Source organism: Orycteropus afer, unplaced genomic scaffold, assembly GCF_000298275.1.
Source record: "Orycteropus afer afer isolate SDZICR_OR568_19922 unplaced genomic scaffold, OryAfe1.0 scaffold00020, whole genome shotgun sequence".
In the NCBI taxonomy this organism is placed as follows: Eukaryota; Metazoa; Chordata; class Mammalia; order Tubulidentata; family Orycteropodidae; genus Orycteropus; species Orycteropus afer.
This window is the reverse complement of record NW_006921607.1, coordinates 18810357-18832186: the sequence shown is the minus strand read 5'-3', so window position 1 is coordinate 18832186 and position 21830 is coordinate 18810357. Positions and strand designations below refer to the sequence as shown.

The 21830-nt window shown below is 41.1% G+C and overlaps 1 protein-coding gene across 1 annotated transcript in view; it reads right to left on the bottom strand.

The window, feature by feature from the left end:
• The window catches only part of TOP1 (DNA topoisomerase I), a 129026-nt gene extending 109658 nt beyond the window's left edge, over positions 1–19368 (bottom strand). The window contains exons 1-2 of the mRNA XM_007934668.2: positions 19336–19368; positions 18975–18999 (exon numbers count right to left, since the gene is read on the bottom strand). Of these exons, the coding sequence (XP_007932859.1) occupies positions 18975–18999; positions 19336–19368 (58 nt within the window). The remainder of the gene's footprint in view (positions 1–18974; positions 19000–19335) is intronic.
• Positions 19369–21830: the final 2462 nt, after the last annotated feature.

Sequence of the window (21830 nt, the reverse complement as noted above, 5' to 3'; positions counted from 1 at the left end):
AAAAAAAAAAAAAGTTTTTATAAAGATTTACAGCCTTGGAAACTCTGTGGGACAATTCAACTTTGTCCTTCCTATAAGGCCGCTGTAAGTTGGAATTGAGTCAACAGCAGTGGGTTGAAGGCAAGAAAAAGCTGTAAGCCTTCTCAATGCTTTAAAAAAGCTAGGCATGCACCAAATGAAGGTTACTATGATGAAGATATTGCTGCAAATAGAGAGGCTGGTTCTATTGTTTCAAAAACCAAAAAACCAACCTCACTGCCACCAAGTCAATTCCAACTCATAACGATCCCAATTAGGTTTCTGAGGTGGTAAATCTTTATGGAAGCAGACTGCCCAGTCTTCCTTCCACAGTGTAGCTGGTGGGTGTGAACCGCCAACCTTCTGGTTACCAGTCAAATGCCTTACACACTGTGCCACCAGAGCTCTTTATTGTATCAAAGTGAGGGCAAATTTACATAACATTAAAGGGCAAGTATGAGTGGTCTGTTTATCTGTAACCCCAGAGACTACCTGTACTGGGCAGGTATCTCATTATCTGAATTGAAGAAGTACATTGCATTAAAAGGCTCATAGTTGCTCAAAGTCAGAAGCCCAGCATTTTCAAATTTGTTTTCATCAGCTCTGCAGAACAATATCAAATTTCTAATGTCTACCAATACATTTTTCAAAGTGTCTGTATGTTTATAGAAGAATTGCCACAAAGTGACTTGAAAACGCTTAAGAGAACCTGCCTTAGTTCTAAGACATCAGCAGCTTTGTGAGATTAGTAGCCAAATGAGTTCTTAAGAGACTTTTCATAGAAAAGATACAACAGGAAGCAGCCTCAAACTCAGACCAGGAAAAGGTTAAATGGTCAGAGGATGTTTTCTCTTCTAGTCACTTCCACATTTACATTTCTTTGACTCCCTTTATGAATTTACAACACTACAATTACCTTAGTGGGTCTTTTCAGCCCCCTGTGCACCCTATTTTAACTTATTTTACAACCTTCTCTCCCATCCTACCCCTCCATCATGCTTCTTAAATACAAGTTCATCTTCCTCTCTTGTTATTAATTGTATTTAAAAAGTAAGCAAACAAAAAAGAATCCAGATTTAAGTGATGGGACCACTAAATTGTCTTTTTAGATAGTGCATGCTACCTTATTTACTATAGAAAGGTCTTCTGAGCTGGAGATTCCAAACATAATTACAGCCAGAGAGCCACTGTTACACTATTACGTCAAGATCGAAATGGTGTGTTTTAAAAAGTCAATTCCACTTTCTAAAAGAAAGACATCCTGGAGCAACTCCAAGCCCTTTAATGTAATGTCCTGGTGGAGTTTGATAACTTTTTTCCCTACTCTGGGTCTGAGTTTTCTAATCTTTTACTCTTTTAGCCACGATAAGAATTCAATGACCTTTAAAATTTGTTTTGTTCCAAATGGATTTAGGGAAAAGGGAAAATTTTATATTAAGATACAATGACTAACCCTGGCTGTAGGTTACCCCCCATAGTAATAAAAATGGGTAAAAGTAGTGGTTCTTGATCCTTGCCCTGTATAAGCACTGGACTCACTGCCAGACATCCGTATTGTTACTCCAGTACTCCAGGTGACTATAATCCAGACTGCCCAGCATCAAATTTTGAAAACCCCTGCCTTATTGTTAGCTTAGTCCCTTGTCCTCTGAGCAATAATGAATAGCAAAACCAGCCACTGGCAATAGTGGACATACTACTATTTTCAGTTTCTACTTCAAGAGGCAGACAAAAGGTGCTGAGTTAGCCCCGGGGTTTTTTTTTTTTTTTTCCTTTTTTAAAGTTCACAGCTGAGGAACTTAGTCCTTTAAAGAAAAGAGGTTGTTTTCACCTGCTACTCTTCTAACCCTTATTTGAGAGGAAGGAGGAAGCACTATATAAGGAGTGAACACAAACATTCTAACTGAAGACAGGTACTGGGGTAGAACACAAAATTTCTTTGGTTTTTGGACGTTAGTGGATACTGCCAGTAGGATTCAACTGGGAAAATGAAACGCCTTGAAAAAAAGACAGAGTAAGCCATAATGAAGCTACAAGCTCACAATAAACTCTTGACATAGCTTATATAGATTCCCTTGGGAACTACGGGCTACCAACTAAAATGAAGAAAAGTCATCCTGCGAGCTTCCTGTGATACACACAAACTCCATGAAGTCAGGTAAGCAAATTGGCACTTGATCATTAATCCACGGGGTTGGCAAACTTAACTTGTAAAGTAACAAGCAGTCAATAGTTTAGCTCTGTCCATACATACTCAATTCTGTCTCTGTAGCAAAAATAAATAAATAAAGCAGCCATAGATTATATGTAAACAAATTAGTGTGGCCATATTCCAATAAAACTTTATTTATGGACACTGGAAATTGAATCTCATGTGTCACAGAATAGTATGCTTTTAATTTACATTTAAAAATTCTTAGCTCCATGGGCCGTACAAACACAGGTGTCATTGGCTGAATCTTGTGCCAACCAATAGTAACTAGAAACAAACCCAATGTGCCTTTTCTCAAGTTCAGTGTGTAAACTGAAGAATATTCCCCTACTACAACTCCTCTCTAATGCTTAATCATTTAAAATCTCCCAAAGAATATCCAGGCCAAACCTGGCCCCACTTCTCTCCTTCCTTCAAACAGCCTATGAATGGCCAATTAATTGGCTTCATTTGTGCAAGTGGTTAAAATCTATCACTGCTCACTCATCAAAACTAGACAATTCACTGAATGAGAGCGCTAAAGAGGAGCCCAAGGCAGGGCCCACTGCTAATTGTTCCCGAAGCAGCAAGCTAGTTAAATCTGTTGTTACCTATCCCTTTTAGTGTTCAAATAATAGTATTTCTGATCAAATTCCTTAGTAAATAAGTAGGCTTCAGGGATCCTTCTAAAATACAGGGATTTCTGGTTAATCCTTACTGAATGAAAAGATACCTTTTCTTGACTACTCAGATAAATGGAGATTTTACTGATTTCTGGAAAATGTGGCTCAAGCACAAGCTGAACTGCTACAAAATAAACTATCCCAGAGGCTGTGCTGCATAGGCAGGCCAAGCTTTCCTTAACAGGGAAAGGATTACACGTTGAAAGTGCAGTAGAGCTTCCCAGTGCTATCAGTCTGCTATGGATCCGTCACAATTAAAAGCTGAGTCCTCTAAAAGATGGGAGCCCTGAATCTGATACTACATGGGTAGCTCCACAACTGCCCAGAATTCTCAGGAAGCAACTGAGTCACCCAAGTTCCCCTTTACGTTGTGTTCAGTGTAAAATTTAAGAACTCAGGCTGTGGCACGAGATAGGCCTTGATTAACCTTCCAGCTCTGCTGCTTACTTACTAACTACACAACCTTGAGCCAGTTACTTAATATCTGAGCCTCAGTTTCTCTAATACTAGAGTGGAAATAATGTTAACTACCTCAACATTAGTAAATGAGAGTGCAGAATACTTAAGACATTGCGTGGGACATAGTACTAATGTTCAAACACCAGTTATTTTATCCCTATTCCATTTCATTCTGACACAAAACTCGTAATTTGAAGCTAAAGCTAGAAAACCTAGATCTATTCCTAGTTTTTAAGGAACTGACTCAAGTTGTTATCTGAGATCTTATTTTTCTACTATATATTCGTGGCCCTCAGAGGCCAAAGCTACAAACTCATTTTGTTTCATGAGACTGACAGTGATATACGTGCGCACGGCTGGGATAGTAAGATGACAACTCCAAACTGGACGAAGGAGCTGAGTTCTGATCTACTTTTACTATAAGTAAGCAGAGCCTTGGGTGAGTTAAGCCTCTTGGGTACTTTTTACTTGTCTGTATACAATCTTAGATTCTCTACCACTTATAGTCAGTCATGCACTCAGTAAATTACTGATTACAATTTAACAAATGTGATTTAACTTTCTGTTTTAGGCACATGCTTACAACTGTAATTTCAAATGAGGTGGTAGGCTAAAACCAGCCATTTTAAAGGATATTGAGCCATAAAAGCAAGTTAACCTGTTTCATCAACTGCAAAACAGGTATGACCAACCCTCATAGTAGCTGAGACAAAATGAGAAATTTCTCTTTATTCTCTAATTACAAGACTTAAATAGGGAGTTATTTTCCCTCCTGCATCCAAAAGTAATTAAGCAGTACAACATCCTTAAGATGGACACTTGCATTTCACATACTCCTCTGTAAGGAGTCATGTTTTCACAAGGACATCCCAGCACTGAAAATCTTCTCCTTTCCCAGAAGGCAGAACTTAAAAGGCAAAATGGACTTGTCTAACCTGAAAATGTACCCTTCCCAGGCCAGCTCAATTAGGGCAGGCCCATTCCTGCAGGCTTGTCCTCCTTTCCATCTATTAAGTGAGCCCCTAATGTCTGGGAAGTAGTGAAAATGACTATGAATGTCTTGCCTATACCAGCTAGAAACCCACAGCTCAGCCTAAGCTGCTTTTGTTCCCAATGGACACAGAGGCCTCAGAATGCCCCCACATCTACCTCTAATTTGGCCATAAAGGAGTCAATGTATTGTTTCATGTATCCCATTACCAACTCAACCAACGGCCTTTTCTGTCTAGAGTATGACTATAGACTACATTTGACATGTGCAGCCATTCTCCGGGAGACTAGTGGAGAAGAGTCAGCTTGTACCACCACCTACTGAGCATATATATTCCCCAAGAATAGAAGCCACCTTTCTGGTGATAATTCTGTAACTGCTTCCTTCAAGATTTTTATACTCCATTATTAATGACTCCTGATTAATAGATACAAGGAAGTGCTCAAAAAGTACTGAAACCCAGCCATGTTGTTGTTGCTGTTATGTGCCGTCAAGTCGGACCCGACTCATAGCGACCCCCCCTTGGGTTTCTGAGGCAGTATCACTACGGAAGTAGATTGCCCCATCTTCCTTCCGAGGAGTGGCTGGTGGGTTTGAACCACCAGCCTTCTGGTTAGCAGTCAAGTACCTTAGCCACTATGCTACCAGAGCTCCCGAAACCCAGCCACAGGTCTTACAAAACAAGGGACACTATTTAAGAGGCTAAATTACTACAAAGCTAGTTTTAGGTTTCATAAATGTCAGGGCTATAGAGCTTTACCAGAGACTTATTTTGATTAGTGAACTTATCTCATTCTTGTCAATTATTTGACTTTGGGCACTACTAGGTGCTCTTTTATATACAGTAGATTATACCCAATCCTCACAATTATGAGGTAACTGTTTGCTAACCAGAAGGCTGGTGGTTCAAACCTACCAGCCACTCCTCAGAAGGAAGGTTGGGCAATTTACTTCCATAGTGTTACCACCTTGGAAACCCAAGGAGGGGTCGCTATGAGTCAGGTCCAACTCGACAGGACATAACAACTTTCCAACTTTAAGGAGTTCTGGTAGCACAATGGTTAATGCATTCAGCAGCTAACTAAAAGGCTGGTGATTCAAACCCACCAGTTACTCTGTAGGAGAGAGATGAGGCAGTCTGCTTCCATAAAAATTTACAGCCTTGGAAACCCTATGGGGCAGTTCTACTCTGTCCTAGAGGGTCACTATGAGTCAAAATCAACTCGATGGTAATGGGTTTGGGTTTTATTATTTATTTACTTAGTATTCCTCTCTAACAGATAAGAAAAGTTGGACCACAGTTGTTATTATTGATTTTATACTAATTTTCTGGTGAATTATTCAAGGTTCCACAGCTAACAAAGAGTTGAGCCCAAGTTTAACTAACTCCAAAGGTCTATATTCTTTCATTAGTGAACATGCAGACTTTGTCTACTGTCTTTCATTAGGTGAGGAAAAACTGAGGTTCAACAGATGCTGAACTTCAAATCTTGCTATGCAGGCAATCCCTAGTTAAAAGGAACTCCTGATTTTCCTACAACTCCTACTTGCTCTTTAATGCTAAGTAAATTTGCTCTCACACTGAAAAAAACAGAACAACCTCTACTTAATATTGTATAAACTTGCACCATCTTTAAACAACTGAACCAACCTCTACTGGCAACAAATTCTTCACTACAATCATCTTCACTTGCAGCACATAGAGCTTTTTCTTGCTCTAAAGTAAGGCTAAATTAGAACCATATGCAGCTGGTCCCAATTACTGACAAATTCTTAGACAGTTAGGAAAGGATCTAGTTCATTAACCAGGGGACTGCCTATATTCTAGTGGTTCTAAAAATTCAGCATGCATCAGATCACCTGGTGGATTTGTTAAAACCCAGATTGCCCAGAGTGTCAGTTCGTAGGTCTGGATGAGGCTCACGAATTTACATTTCCAACAAATTCTCAGAGGATGTTGATGCTGCTAATCAGGGGACAGACACATTAAGAGCCACTGCTCTATTCAATGTTGCCATTTCAACTAGTGCCATCGGTAGCTGAAGACCCCAATTAATCCAGTCTAAAGGTAATGACTGGTAGTTTGATCCTCAGCATTCCACTAAGCTATGCTAATACCCCCCCACACACACACACACCCCCCGTCTGAAGTCCTGCCTTAACCATCTTAGACATATTAGCATAGAAACACTTTGTGCTCTGCTTAGTCACCCAATCCTGAAAGATGGCATTGGTATTAAATGGTTTGTTAAACACAGAAGTAGGAAAAAGCATTGGATTCTGAGAAAGGAATAGTAAAACAGCAGCAAAGGCAGTTAACTATCTCTGCTATTTCAATAATCAATTAATCAACTTTTATAAGCATATTGAAAAACCCTGTGTTTTGGGCCTTTTAAAAGAATCATGTAGGCTTAGCTCAACCAATTGAAAAAAAAAAAAGTTGCCCTGGAGTCAATTCCAACTTATGGTGACCCCATCTGTTGAACAGAACTATACTCCATAGGTTTTTGTGAGGCTGTTACTTTTTGGAAGCAGAATGTCAGGCCTTTCTTCCAAGGCAATGCGGGCAATGCTAGGTAAGTCTGAACTAGCAACCCTTCTGTTAGCAGGCCAGTGCTTATCTATTTGTATGACCCACAGACTAGCTCAACCAATAGGGCACTTTAATGAAATGAAGCCAAATATGTATCTTAGCCAAGTAAGTTCAGTTTCTTTCTCCAAAGATGATTTTATGGGTCACCTGCATTTTTAAGAATAATTTGGGATTTTAAGGGTATATTAAAAATGAGAATTTTCCAATACCCTCCATTACAGTATCAACTTCCAGCTGTCCAAGCACTCCCTAGTGATTCTTACGCATATTAGTTTGAGGACAACCGAATGAAAACTAGTATAACATCAATGTTTTCTCACTTTATCTTCTTCAACCATCCACAAAAGGTTCTCGTTTCGCAACTTACAAGTCAGAGAAAAGTGTCCAGTTCTGGCTTGGGCAAAGGACTTGAACAAATACTTCACCAAAGAGGACATACCTGAATGTGAGGCCACGAAACACATCAAAAGATGCTCAATGTCATTAGCCATTTAACTCACTAGGATGGCTAAGATAAAAATAAATAAGTACCTGAAAATAACAAATGTTGGCTAGGATGTGGAGAAATTGGAACCCTTACCCCATTGCTGGTGGGAACGGAGAATGACACAGCTATTGTGGAAAACAGCATATTAGTTTCTCAAAAAAAAAAAAAAAAAAACCTATAAACAGAACTACCATATAAAACCAAAAACCAAACTCACTGCCACTGAGTCAATTCCAACTCACAGCAACCCCTACTGAGCTTCCAAGGCTGTAAATCTTTACGAAGTAGATTGCCCCGTCTTCCTTCCACAGAGCAGCGGGTGACTTTGATCAGCTGACCTTCTGGTTAGCAGCCAAATGCCTTATCCACTACACCACTAGAGCCGTACCATTTAGGACCCAGCAATTCCACACCTATGTATATATACCCAAAAGACTTGCAACCAGAGATACAGACTTGTATACCAACGTTCACTGCAGCACTGCACTATTCACAATATCCAAAAGATGAAAACAACCTAAATGCCCTTCAACAGATAAACAGAGTGTGCATACAATACACTACTACTCAGCCAGGAGGAGCAAAGGAGGAAAGGGGAAACAGGGAGTCATTGTGAAGGAAAAATTGCATTAAAGGCAGAGTTGCACAACCGATTATTGTGATTGCTGTCCTACGTTGTATACCTGTAAAAAACTGTATTGGCAGAAGTTGTGCAATAGATGTATTTACTAACAACAAAAAGAATAGCTGCTGAGGCTGCTTATGTACAACCAAACCCCTTATGGGTTTTGGTTCTGTGAATTGGAGGCTTAGGATCAGTTTCATGGGATATCCCAGTGAACTGGCCTAATAAGGAGTTTAGTGCTTCTGTTCGACCTCCTAGTTCCTTGCATAGTGCCTAGCGCCTTAAAATCTTGCAAGCTGCCACCCAAGGTACAACAACTGGTCTCTATTTGCCTGGGGCAACAAAGAAGAGTGAGAATCAAGAACAGGAGAATCAGGAATGTGTGGCTAACTGCCTCCATGAACAAACACCCCCGGAGAACTGGACAGTGCGCAGCTACCATTACTGAGTATTTCAATCAAAGATTTTACAGAAGAATCCTGATCCAAAGGGAAAAACTGTAGAATAGAATTTCAAATTCTGATGGACTCCAAACTTCCTGGAGCCATGAAGGGAGAATAAACTCCCGAAACTACTGCCCTAAGATAATCTTTAAACCAAAAAGATCCCCTAAAGTCAACAAATGAACTAGTATGATGGTTAATACTAGCTTAGTGAAAAATGCTTGCCTTGAGTACTGTGCTCTTCACTACACCACCAGAGCTCCTCTTTTAAGAACTATATAACATCAAAGTCCCAACAACTCAAAAAGATTAGATAGGAACCTTGGGGGGCGGGGGGAAGGAGGGCAGTGGGTTTACATTAATGAGGGAGGTACAACTTGGAAAAGGAGGGTGAAAATGGTTGCACAACTCGAAAAACGTAATCAGTGCCAATGAATTATATTAGAAATGGTTGAACTACTGTATGCTGTGCTATGTATATTCTCACCAAATACAACAAAATATATTTTATAATGTTCTATAGTATTTTCAAGTACTGTAAGAAAGAAAAATTTTAGCTGCTTGTTTGCCCCATAAAGAAAACTAGCACACTTTTGCTGATAGACACTCTTCTGACATTCTCGGATTAGGGTGGTACTAATGTCTACAATGGACTGTAAGGTCTGAAGCATGGAGACAACGCTTTTTTTTTTTTTTTTAGGAAAAAAAAAAATATGGTGAAACCACAAACTGGACCTGTGCCATCCCTACCCCATCTGGCCATACACTTTTGGACTAATAAGACTGGAAGACTTCTCAACCAGCTGGGGTTCTTGGCCTTGCCAAGCTTTCTGGTTAGAAAGCAAGTCTAAAAGGTCAGCAGTTACATGGAGTAGCCCATGTGTACTCCTCCTCAGTCCTTGTTTCCTTTCCCGGTTAATTGGAACAATGAAAAATTAAGAAACAGATTCTGAGGCCTGACCAATTCCCCAAGAGGATCTTGTTTCTGATTTCTTATTGCTGATGTTAAATAGCAAAGAGCCACTGACACTGCATCCATTCCTGCAACAAAGCCCAAGACTGTGAGAATAAGGCAGGGGAGGCCTAGTAACATTAGTATGCATCATTTTTGTAGTATTCAAATCACTGTAATATCACTCTGCATCTTCCCCTGAGGAGTGTAACACTTTTAGTGTATTACCCATATTGCAATAGGTTAAAAAGGGGGTACTAACCCACTGCCACTGAGTACATTCCGACTCATAGAGACTCTGTAGGACAGAGTAGTAACACAGCCCCATAGGGTTTCCAAGGCTGTAAATCTTTACTGAAGCAGACTGCCACATCTTTCTCCTGCAGAACAGCTGGTGAGTTTGAACTGCTGGCCTTTCAGTTAGCAGACAAGTGCTCATCCACTGAGTCAACAGAGCTCCTGAAAGGGGTACTAATAGTTTATACATTCTTTATTTCAGTCAATTCAGTTCAAGAATTTAAATTATTTCAAACAAATACCTGAATTAAGCTACTGTCACAGATCTCTCATACAGAATATAAGCACTTCTAAGTCCCCCTGACAATCCTAAAATTCATGCAACATTGATGTCTGACACAAAAAGGGAAATAAGTACATGGAAGCCAACTTTAAACATTTCTTCTGTAAGTGAAAAGGTTTAATAAGCACATTGATAGTAAAAAAAAAAACCTATTTTTGGAACAGTTATAAAAGCAGTATGTACATGCTTAGAAATGGAAGGTTTTAGGGCTTCCAATTTCTTTAAGGGGAAAAGTAAAAAAACCTCCTTGGACTGGGAATAATGGAGATGTCACTTTCTTTCAATGACAGTGAAACATTAACTGCCAGAAAGTACCTCCTATCCCCATTCCCCCTGGTATGACAGGAGCCTTTGTACTGAAGCCCAATGAAAAACCTGCAACCTCAAAAGAGGAAGTGAGTATACATACCTACAATTTACTAACGTCAAAGTACTCACTCGGAAATACATTTAAGAGTTTTGTCTCATTCATCTGTGTCTACTGGTTCCAAGTATTATTCATTTCTCAATGTCTGAATAAATGAATACAGCAACTTAAATTTTCCACTTTATAATTCAACCTGAAATTCTTAGCTTCCTATATAAATTTCTAAATATTGTGCCATCTCAGATGTAAAGAAATTAAAGAAAAAAAATCTAATGAAGCAATCTCTGAAAAAGATGCTTTTTTTTTAAGCATTGGCAAGAAACTGCACCTTTCATAAAGTAATCCTCACATGCTCTTTAATCTTCAGTCTTGTGAGGTAAGTACTATACCTTCTTTACAGATGAAGAACTAAGGCTCTGAGATTAACTTGTTCAAAGACCTAGCTATTAAGATCAAGAACTCAAATACAAATTTCCCTGACTCAAAGTCTCTGTCCTCTCCACTACATCACAGTTGATAAGGAACTCTGGTGATGCAATGCCTAAGCCATTTAACTGCTAACCAGAAGGTTGGAGTGCAAACCCACCAGCCACTCCATGGAAGGGAGATGGGGCAATCTACTTCTGTAAAGACTTACTGCCTTGGAAACCTAAAAGGGGTACCAATGAGTCTGAACTGAATTGATAGCAGTGGGTCTGGTTTTTCGACTTGGTACAGGGTAAGGACACCCAGCCCCCAATTCATTCAGATTGTGAATCAAGGAAAACTGGTATGAGAAAGAAGTCTAAGCTTTAAAGATTTTTAAAATTAATATTCAATTAAAGGTAGGCCAGATAAAATAACTTTTATAGAATAAAAAGTTACAGAATGGGGCCTACTTTTTCAGATAGTCTTCAAGGATAAATGTCACAGGAAAACACGGTTCATAAAGTATATGAAAAAAAAAAATTCGGCAGATGAATATAATACTACATGGCTCTCTCTACTGCCCTCAGCATACATAAGGAGAGTGTCCAGAGAGGATTAGATTTTAAAATCTCAGGTTTGAGTCTTTTCAATTAAAGGTGGAGTGTGTAAAATAATGGTCTTTAAAAATAATACAGACATAAGACATACTGTGTTTCATGGTTTTTAAAAAATCTCCAATAATGAACTTGGTGTTTGTTTCATTTATTCAATGCATCTAAAAGGTAAGTCTCTGGATAGCTTTCATTAAAAAAGGAAAAAAAAAAAAAAAAACCCACAGTTCTATTAAATGGCTGAGAAATTAGCCACATCAATAGGATTCCCTCATTCCTGAGGCTATCTTCATTGCTGGAAATTCTTTCAACACTGGCCAATTTGCCTTAGATTTGTTCTTAGAAAAGTAGGAAATACATACATTTGGCTCTTAGTCCAAATCTACAAACAGATATACCACATTTTACTTTGAAGTGCTTGCTTTATAATTGGAAGAGATCACTGTAGGCTATGCAGTTCAATTAGGTAAAGACTCAACCAATTCCAACTACATGCTACTCCTGGAGTTCACTGTGTAATTTTCATGAAGATTTAAAATGTTAACAGGGAATAGCAAAGGGCAGACTTACCCAAATCACTACCTCAAATATGATATTCAAACTAAACCTACATTTTAGAGTAGAAGCTGGCTGACCAAGTTTAAAGTTTAAAACATGTAGACAGAGAGGCACCTTCATATACTCATTTAACTCTAAACAGTTCATGGGGCATAGAAATATTATCCTCGATTACATATGAGAAAACAAGGTTCAGTGCTCAGGCCAAGTTTCATTGTTAACAAGGACTTATCTAGGGTTTCATTTTTTTATTTTACTGCAGCTACACAAGAGCCTGATCTCTCCCTACACAGCCTTCCTCGTTACCACCTATATCCTTTAGTATCAATCTGATTCCAGCTTTAACCCAGAGCATCTCTTGAAGATACAATATTCTAGGTGCAAAGGGTCCAAGCTATCTGTACCAGCAGATAATTAACATCTGTGCTGTTAGATTACTCATCACAGTTTGACTAGGTTTGTAGACTCTGGACCAAGATTATGCTACCAAAAAGGGGAGGTGGGAAGGGGCAAAAAGAAGAAAACTTTCTTTCCTGGCTTCTAGTTCTTCCGCAAGTTTCTGCTATACTACCCCCGTGAAATTGAGATTTAATGCACATAAAAACGTGGTGTCTAGTAAACTCTCAAAATTAGTTCCTTTCCTCCCACTTCCCCTTCTGCTGCTGAGCACAGGCTCATCTGACTACAAAGAAATAAAGGAGCTCCTTTATAGGAGGTAGGGGAAGGAAGGGGTCTTAGCCAATGAGAGCCACAAGTGAAAATGACTCAATTCCTGAAGTCTCCAGCCCAATCTGGACTCTTATCCACATGGTAGCAAGATTAAAATCTGAATTTTACTAAGTGATAAAATGGTGCATTACTCTAGCATAGGCCTAACTTCCAACATAAAACTTTTTTTTCTGTAAACTCCAAATAGTCAAGATGTCTCCCCAGAAAAAGGTCCTGGGCATCTACCTATCTAACTTTATTAGACTGTGCTAAGAAAAACAATACACAAAGGTGGGAACAAGCCTTGGCTAGTTTTTGTTTTTAAAATATAAGAAAATGTCACAATACTCAGGTATCTATTAAGTTCGTTCTCAACATCATGGACAATGACAAAGACAGGAGAAATAAAGTCTCCCATACTGCTGACTGCTTCTACACCTTTTGCTGGAATTCATCTAGGTGTTATCTCAGGAGTTCTTGAATCCCTTAAATCCACAAAAACAAAAAAGTTACCTTGAAAGGCTTAAAGGGGAATTAATAAAATGGTAGAGATAGACTCCCATTCCCAACTGATAGGGAGGGGCAGAAAAGATATGTAAATAAAAATATAAACTATGTTGTTATGTGCTAAAGTCGATTCCAACTCATACACATTTCAGAAAAATTCTCAAGTACAATACATAACAATAAAGGTCGCAGGGAGGTAAGTAAATGGATCTGAAAATTTACAATTAAAAAGTAAATACCAAAAAGAAATTAAAACTAAAATTGCCTATCTCCCCTGGAGTTTCTTCTTTTACTAAGATTTGGAGACATAAATGATACCCAGATATAGGTAAGGACACTTTAATACACACTGCAATATGGGTGGTCTAGCTTGACATCACCACCATCTATTTTCTCAGTATACCAGAGAGATAAGCAATGTCATTCTCTGTGAATTTGAAAAGTAAATATTTAGGATCTTAACTAAACATACATAATAAACATTACGATCAACAATATCCAGTTGCTATTAAATCATTTCAGCAAACTTTCTATTAACCATTTCCTAGAACACTATCAAAAATACCATTAATATTTAAGATACTCACTTACAAGCTTTTCCCACCTCATCAAGCTGCCTGCCACCTTTGCCAGCCTGCCTTCACCTTCATCCCTTTTCCCCATTGCCCAGGCCCTACCCTATGCTATCAAGAGAAAGCACACTACCTGCACCTAGATATGCTTGGGGGAAGGGAGAAAAGGGGTAGCAAAGTGCTAATTATTCCATGCCAATGGCCTCTTAGATTTCCTACTTCAATGATTGGCTTGCAACCTGAGGATGGAAAGTGGCTTCTCTAACTCCAGATTTACAAGGTTAGGAAATAGGGAGAGAACAACTTGTTCCAAATATTGCTATGTACTCCAAGTTTAAACACAATCTGAAAGCTTCCTTTAAACACAGTATCTCATTCACTTTTTAAGGGGCTAATGTGGAACTTCTCCCATCCTAAACTTTTCACCTTAAGAAGGTGAAAAATTTTCTGTTTGCCCAAATGCCCTTATTACGCAAAGCAAATGGTTTCCAACTAATTAAGCAGTCAAATAATCGAAATTATTGGACACAGAAAATTCCCTCGACTCTTGTCTACCTCCAAATGCAATGAACTGACTCTATTTTACTGTTCTTTCAGCTTCCTCCTCCAATACTCATTTCAAGCATTCCTATAGTCTCATTCCAAAGAAAGTAATTACATTTGAATCCATCTATCCAAGTGAATTTGAACTGTATGACAAGTTATTAAAGATCCATAACATACATATGTACTCACGCTTCAGTATAATCTGAAGGTTCCTAAAATTAAAAACATTCATAAAATATAAAATAATTTCCAATACCATTAGCAGTAGCAGACAGCCGTTATAACTGAGAGACAAAAAACACAAAGCTTTTCCAACACTGTTTACAGATTCAAGGCAGACCTTTTAATGCACCCCACATACAAACAATGAAAACAAAAACTATCAATGTCATTAATATCACAGCCCAGTTTTGGAATACAAGTTTTAAAATGTTAGGTAAGAAACTCTGGCACTAATATAAATAGGTACGAATTCACTATGACCCAGAGCAAATTAATGAATCTCTCTTTCAAACTCTCACAATTCCCCATCTTTATGCTGACAGTGAGGAAAAGAGTCAGACTCAGAACCCCCTTCACCCCCCTCCTACTTTCCATTTTTACTTCATCCACTGACCAAGGAAAATTAGGAGTAACAGCTAGTTTTGACCTTTCAGACCATGAGATATTTCCAATTCCTTTAGTAACTCTTAGACTGTGTTAAAGGAGCCTTGGTGGCAGCGGTTACATACTTGGCTACTAATCAAAAGACTGATGGTTTGAACCCAGCAGCTGCTCTGCAGGAGAAAAGATGTGGCTGTCTGCTTCCCTTGGAAGCAGTTCTACTCAGTCCTATTGGGTCACTATGAGTCGGAATTGACTCAACAGCAGAGGGTTTGGGTTTTTTGGATTTGGACTTTGTTTTCCCAGGAATAGCTTAGTCTAAAATTTATTTGAGAGATATGATCTGGTAATCATTTAAAAACCATACTGCTAACAAGCAACTGTGTTTCATTTCAAAGTACAGTATAACAATTCCAGGACAGCTCACTAGTTCTGAAAAGGTGCCCCAAAGAATCTGGCAGCAGTGGAAGGAAAGCCAACACTGGATCTGAATGCTTAAGTATTTCTAGATTGAGTCTGAAGATGTGCCAGATTTCAACTGCAGGTGCCACTGTTCTTCAGTTTTAGAAATGTGACCGGAATTTTCAGATAGCCATAGCATCAGACTTCACCCTCAACTTATGCTCAATAGCAAAAAAGTGTAACCATCCTGTTAGCATCAGAAATAATTCATATTTAATTCCCCATCCAATTTGAATCCATTAAACTAACTGGAATCAACAGAAGATGTCAAACCACGATCCTGAAACATTTCCTGGAATAATCAATCACTGATGGAGTCAAGTATTTGCTCATACCAGTGAATCAACATAGTACTGATCAACAGCGTTGGGGGACCCAAATCCCACAACTTGAGAGTAAATGGGCAAAAACTTAAAATCCCTGGAATAACAACAGAATCACTAACACCACAACCTGCTGTTATCACTACCAACACTATAGATAGACCAAGCAGCCCAAACTTATTGTAACAGTGCCTTAAGACTCACTCACTGGTGAGTGCCACCAACACTTAGAAAGAAAAGTCTTTTCATCCAGATAAGAGAGAGGTTATGGGTTCTGCTCTTGAAACTCCCAGCTCACTCTCAGTATTATAAATACATTTCACAAATAGCAAATTTTCCCAGCAGTTGAGTAGGGGTCAGAATGTTCTAAATTCCATACTAACTGGAACTAACTGCATACTATGGTAAAGTATGGGCTCCAAAGAAAAAATAAATCCTGTAGATTTAGGGGCTAAGGGGAGGCAAGATAAGGGATGTCTGATATTATGAATTTGTGCATTTAATCTGTAAAAGGAGTTAGGCCAACTTAAAACTATGCTTAAGCAAACTCCTCTAAATACAAAGATCAATAATGTCATGTCTGAACATAATTCAACATTGATCTTTTAAAAACTGTCTTCATAGTTACATAAATCAGTCACTAGTTACCAGTGTACAACCTGACAGAGCAAGCACACAGTTAGAAACACCACATCTTTCTTCCAGATAATTTCCACAAAGGTAATTACTCCAGTATTAACACTCTTACAGAGGGGAAAGTGGAGACAATGGAAGTACTTTTTTCCTTGAAGGAGCAAATTTGGCTAAAATTAGCAAATGAAAAACAAGCAAATCATCCCTTTCCTTTTTCAGCTCTGTAAGAAAGTAGAGACGTGCAGCTTTTAATTTCTTCATACTGGAGCCATTCCTAAGGCACAGTGGCTAAACTCATGAGTTTTGGAGTTCAGAACTCACTGCCCCTGGGCAAGCTGATAAACATCCTAAGCCTCAGTTTCCTCATTTATAACGCATGAGGATCCTTCCAAGGATTAGATTAAATTAGATAATGCCTGGAAAGAGCTGAGAATTATGCCTGGCAGACAGTTATATGTCCAGTAAATATTACCTATTACTGCTATTACATGTATACACACACATTCTACAAGTCTACATAGCCAGTTTACTTCGTTCCATATAAAAATGTGGCAGTAAAGATTAAAAAACAAAAAAACCTTCCCAAAAGCCCACAACTGCACACATATTCAATAGTTCTTTGTCAAATTTATGTAAGAACCAGGGAGGTTAACTTGCTCTGAGGAGAAAGTGCTATATTTTTTTTTCATTACTAAATACATTACTCAGTCTAGCCTGAAAGTCAAAAGCATACTTTATTAAGAGCCTACCTTCCTCTAAAGGAGGTCAAAGGCACTTCATACATCCTCACCTGCCACATCCTTCCTTTGCTCCCACATCCCAAAGAAACATGCTTCGGGAACATCTGGACTGCAGGGGCCTCATCTCCTCCCTCTTTTAAAATCCTGATAGGTTGGCTAATCGGGTAGTTAAGAAAACACTCCAACCACTGACAATTCTCTAAACACCCAGTCTTGCCCAAGACCCAGCTCAGAAGTCACTTCCTCTAAATTTCCCCACCCCCTGGACAAAATGAAGTCCCTTATGCTCTCCCGAAACCTTTTGAGTATAAACGTGCACCAGCATCTTCCTTACACTTAACTATTGATGTCTCCTCCAACAGACTAAATTACTTGAGGGCAATAGCAGTGCCGTGATCACAGGTTTAGCTCTGACACCAAGCACAGGGCTTAGCACATATCCGATGCTCAAGAAATGCTACACTTCAACTGAATTCTCTCCCAGTGGAGTACCATCTCTTATTGGGATGCCCCACTTCAAAATCTCAACATAAGACTTCTCTCAGTACAGCAGGCTAACATGATGGACTGCATCGCCGATTACAACATCAGAAAACCTACCCATCAGCTTCTCCCACTGGACAGGTTCCCGGAACCCAAACTCAACAAGCAGGCTTATGTACCATCAGAATCAGTAGGAATTCCCAGCACACTACAGAGCGGTACCTTCTCCTCTGAAGGGATCGTTGGAAAGACTGCAAAGGTGAGTTTTTTAATTGGGTAATTCAAGTGGAAATACCTGAAGAATAAATATCTTGATTTGACTGAAAAGGATTCAAAAACATAAAGGTCTGGGAAAAGCAAGCTAGCACGCCTGCTACCTAGAAAATAGTGGCTTCTGAAAAACGAACAGGAAGCAGGGGTAAGTGCTGGCCACTTTTTGTTGCAATAAATATCTTCTTTTTTCCTTCCCCATAGCCCAAATACAAAGGCCAATACACTAGGTCCAAGATGAGAACTTCAATAACCTTTCCTCATGACAAGTACACTAAACTCCGTCTCTAGGAAAAACTGCCTTAGGAACCTCAGTCACAGCAAAAAGTTCCAAACACTAATACTTTAATTTAATTTTTTTTTTAAATCAACATGCCAGGCTCCAACACTTACATTGGGTGGCCCACAGAGAACTTGCAAACTTTCTGAAGGGATGTACTTCTACCTTTATGAAGAACAGAACTTGGGGTGGGGGGGTAAAGAAATATGAAGAATTCCACAAAGGACCGCTTTAGTTTCAGAGCCGTAATTGCTATCATAAACATCTCACCACTAAAAAAAAAAAAAAAAAAATCAACAGATGCAAAAGGAATCTTTCATTCTGGAAACAGAACAGGAAACAAGACGCAGAAAGAGAACAGCAAAATAAAGTTCTATTTGGAAAAAAATAGTAATTCCATCTCCCACCCTTCCTTCCCTGGTGAGGTCTGTGATTTATATGGCTTTGCTCTGCAGAAAGCTCTTTCTGGGCAGCTCAAGGAAGGAGCCGAGGGAGGGAGAGAAAGAGACACAGACACAGAAAGGAAAGGAGAGAGAAAAAGAAAATGGCGCAGAGACTAAGTCCCGACCGTCGACAAGGCGACTTTCCCGGGAGGAATCTGGGCCCGGAAAGACTCCCCGAGGACGGGCGGCGGGCTATGCCGGGTCTCCGTTGCCCCCTCTTGGGAGGGCCGAGATCTGGGGGGACTGGGATGCCCGGAAAGGGTGTCTAGAGACGGCCCGATGGGAACAATGGGGCCGGTGAGCGAGGAGCTGGGACTTAGTCTCTGGGACGCCATGTCTGTCCTCTGCCCGGCTTCGGACAGGAACGGAGTAGCCGGCCGGCGGCTAGAGGCCCGGGGTCGGGGCGGGGTCGAGGGGCTGGGGCGGGGGCACACTCACCATTCAATCGGAAATCCGCTTCGATCTGGAGAAAGAAAAGGAGGAAATATGAAACAACGGGCAAATTAAACCACCACCCCCCCACCCCCGGCCAACTAGCGCGCGCGGCCAGGGGCCTAGCCCCACTGTGTCCCCTGGGATGTGAGGTCCCCGGCAACGACTTAAAAGGGCAGCCATCCCCCCCAAAACTGTAACTTCGCGGCTTCCGCCCGCGGCCTAGCTAGCCAATCTCCTCCGGCAGGCAGCCCCTCGCTGGGGATCCCGGCCTGTCAAAGCGATAGGGCCCTGCTAGGGCCTGCGCCGGGGGTCGCGGGAGGGCCAGGCGGCGTCTGGGGGTCGGGAGGATCGGATCGGACCGTACCTGTGAATCGTTGTGGAGATGGTCCCCGCTCATGTCGGCCGGAGCTGCGAGCTCGGCAGGCGGCGAGGGGCGCGGAGGAGACGTACACGGTCAGTACCGGCTGTGCTAACCGACGGGGGCTCTTGGAAGCTCCCGGAGGCTCCCGCAGGCGCGGATAAGCTGCGACGGCGGCGGGCCTGAGACTCCTGGAACGGCTGAGGCAGCGACAGCGGCAGCGACGCCGACTGACTGCCGGGCGAGCGCAGAGAGCAGACCCCAGCAGTTGTGTAACAGCCTAAGTTCGCATTTCGACTCACTGCGCTTGCGCGGCCGCTTTTAAACGGGACGTCCGCGACGTCAGGGACTGGCGGAAAGACACCAAGGGTTGTAAGGCCCGCCCCCTCGCGTTTCGAATGCCGGACCTGGCTTTGCATCGCAAGCCACGCCCTTAACCCTCGCGCACTGCTGCTATTTGCATATGGAGCCCGCTCCTCCCACGGCAGCCCACCAAGAGCAACCTTCCCTTTCCTCTCCCAGCGCCTTTTCCCGGAACCCTGGACACCCGCCCCCACCCCACTGTTAGATAGTGCGCAGGCGCTGCTGAGGCACCGCCTCCGAACTGGGACCGGAGGCGCGGCCACGTGGTGGGTCTTTAAAGGCCACGGCGGGCCGCGGCCACTGCTTGGGAAAGCTGGTACCCAGTTTAAGCATCTACCCCGAGCCTGGGAAACTCGATGCTGCAGATAACTTGGAAGCGAGTGTCCTAAGCCTGGCCCTAAGGCCGCTTTCTCAGCCTTTGTCCAAGGCCTTCCAACTTCTGTATTTTTTCACGCCCACTTTTTAAAAACTGCCAAAGGTCCTGTTTAAGTTTTCAGCCGATCACATGGAACCCTAGCTCACTAGCGGCCAAATTTCATTCGTCCCAGTCTACAAATACTGAGCAGCTACTACGTGCCTGGAAATGTGCTGAGGGACATTGTGGCTCAAGGAGTCAAAGGGGCGGGACCTGGGAATAACAGGCCCCTGTCACTGTCCACTGCTGAATCCCCAGCAAGCTATTTGAAGGATGAGTTGAGAAAAGAACTAATGTTTATGGAGTATCTACTGCATACCCAAAACCAAAACCACTGTCATGGAGTCACTACTAACTCATAGCACTGTATAAGACAGTAAAACTGTCCGTATGGTTTACAAGGCTGTAATCTTCACAGAAGCAAACTGCCACGTCTTTCTCCCGTGAAGCTGCCAAAACAGACAAACTCACTGTTGTCCAATCCTATCCTAATCATAGAGACCCCCTCCTTGGGTTTCTGAGGGGGTATCACTGCAGGACTCCTGTGAAGCTGCCAGTGGGTTGGAATTCCTGGTCTTTTGATCCTTTTAAGGTGTTCTGATGGTGCAATGGGTGTTCTGGTGGCATAGTGCCTAAGACATTTGACTGCTAACCAGAAGGCTGGTGGTTCAAACCCACCAGCAACTCCTCGGAAGGAAGGTTGGGCAATCTACTTCTGTGGTGATACTGCTTTGCAAACCCAAGGAATGGTCGCTATGAGTCGGAACCAACTTCACGGCAGTGAGATGGTGCACTGGTTAAGGCATTCTGCTGTTAACCAAAAGCTCAGCAGTGTGACCCCACAAGCTGCTCCGCGGAAGAAAGATGAGGCAGTCTGCTTCCATAAAAATCTACAGCCGTGGAAACCCATTGGGCCTGCTCTGAGTCAGAACTGACTGGATAGCAGTCAGGTTTTTGAGTTTGGTCCTTTGGGTTAGCAGAGGAGCACTTAACCACTGCACCACTGAAATACCTTTTTTCAACATAATTAGTGACTATACTTGAGAACACTGCAAGATGGAATACACAGGAATCAAATCTACATCCGTGAAGCTCAATATCATCAGTCAGAAGGCCAGGGGCTCAATACAGAACAGCCCATCAATTGCTCAGACACAAGTTCAAGTTGAAGCTGAAGAAAATTAAAAGAAATCCACAAGAATCAAAGTATGATCTTGAGCATATTCTACCTGAATTTAGAGACCATCTCAAGAATAGATTTGACACATAAAACACTAATTACCAAAGACCAGATGAGTTGTGGGATGACATCAAGGACATTATATATGAAGAGACTAAAAGGTCATTAAAAGGACAGGAAATAAAGAAAAGACCAAAACAGTTGTCAAAAACACTCTGAAACTTGCTCTTGAATGTAGAGTAGCTAAAGTGAATGGAAGAGACAATGAAGTAAAAGAGTTGAACAGAAGATTTCAAAGAACAGCTCAAGAAGACAAAGTATAATGAAATGTGCAAAGACCTGGAGTTTGAAAATCAAAAGGAAAGACCACACTCAGAATTCTTCAAGCTAAGAGAACAGAAGAAAAAAATTAAGTCTTAGAGTTCCCATATTGAAGGATTCTATAGGGAAAAGAAGGAGCTCTGGTAGCATAGTGCCTAAGGCACTTGACTGCTAACCAGAAGGCTGGCAGTTCAAACCCACCAGCCACTCCTCGGAAGGAAG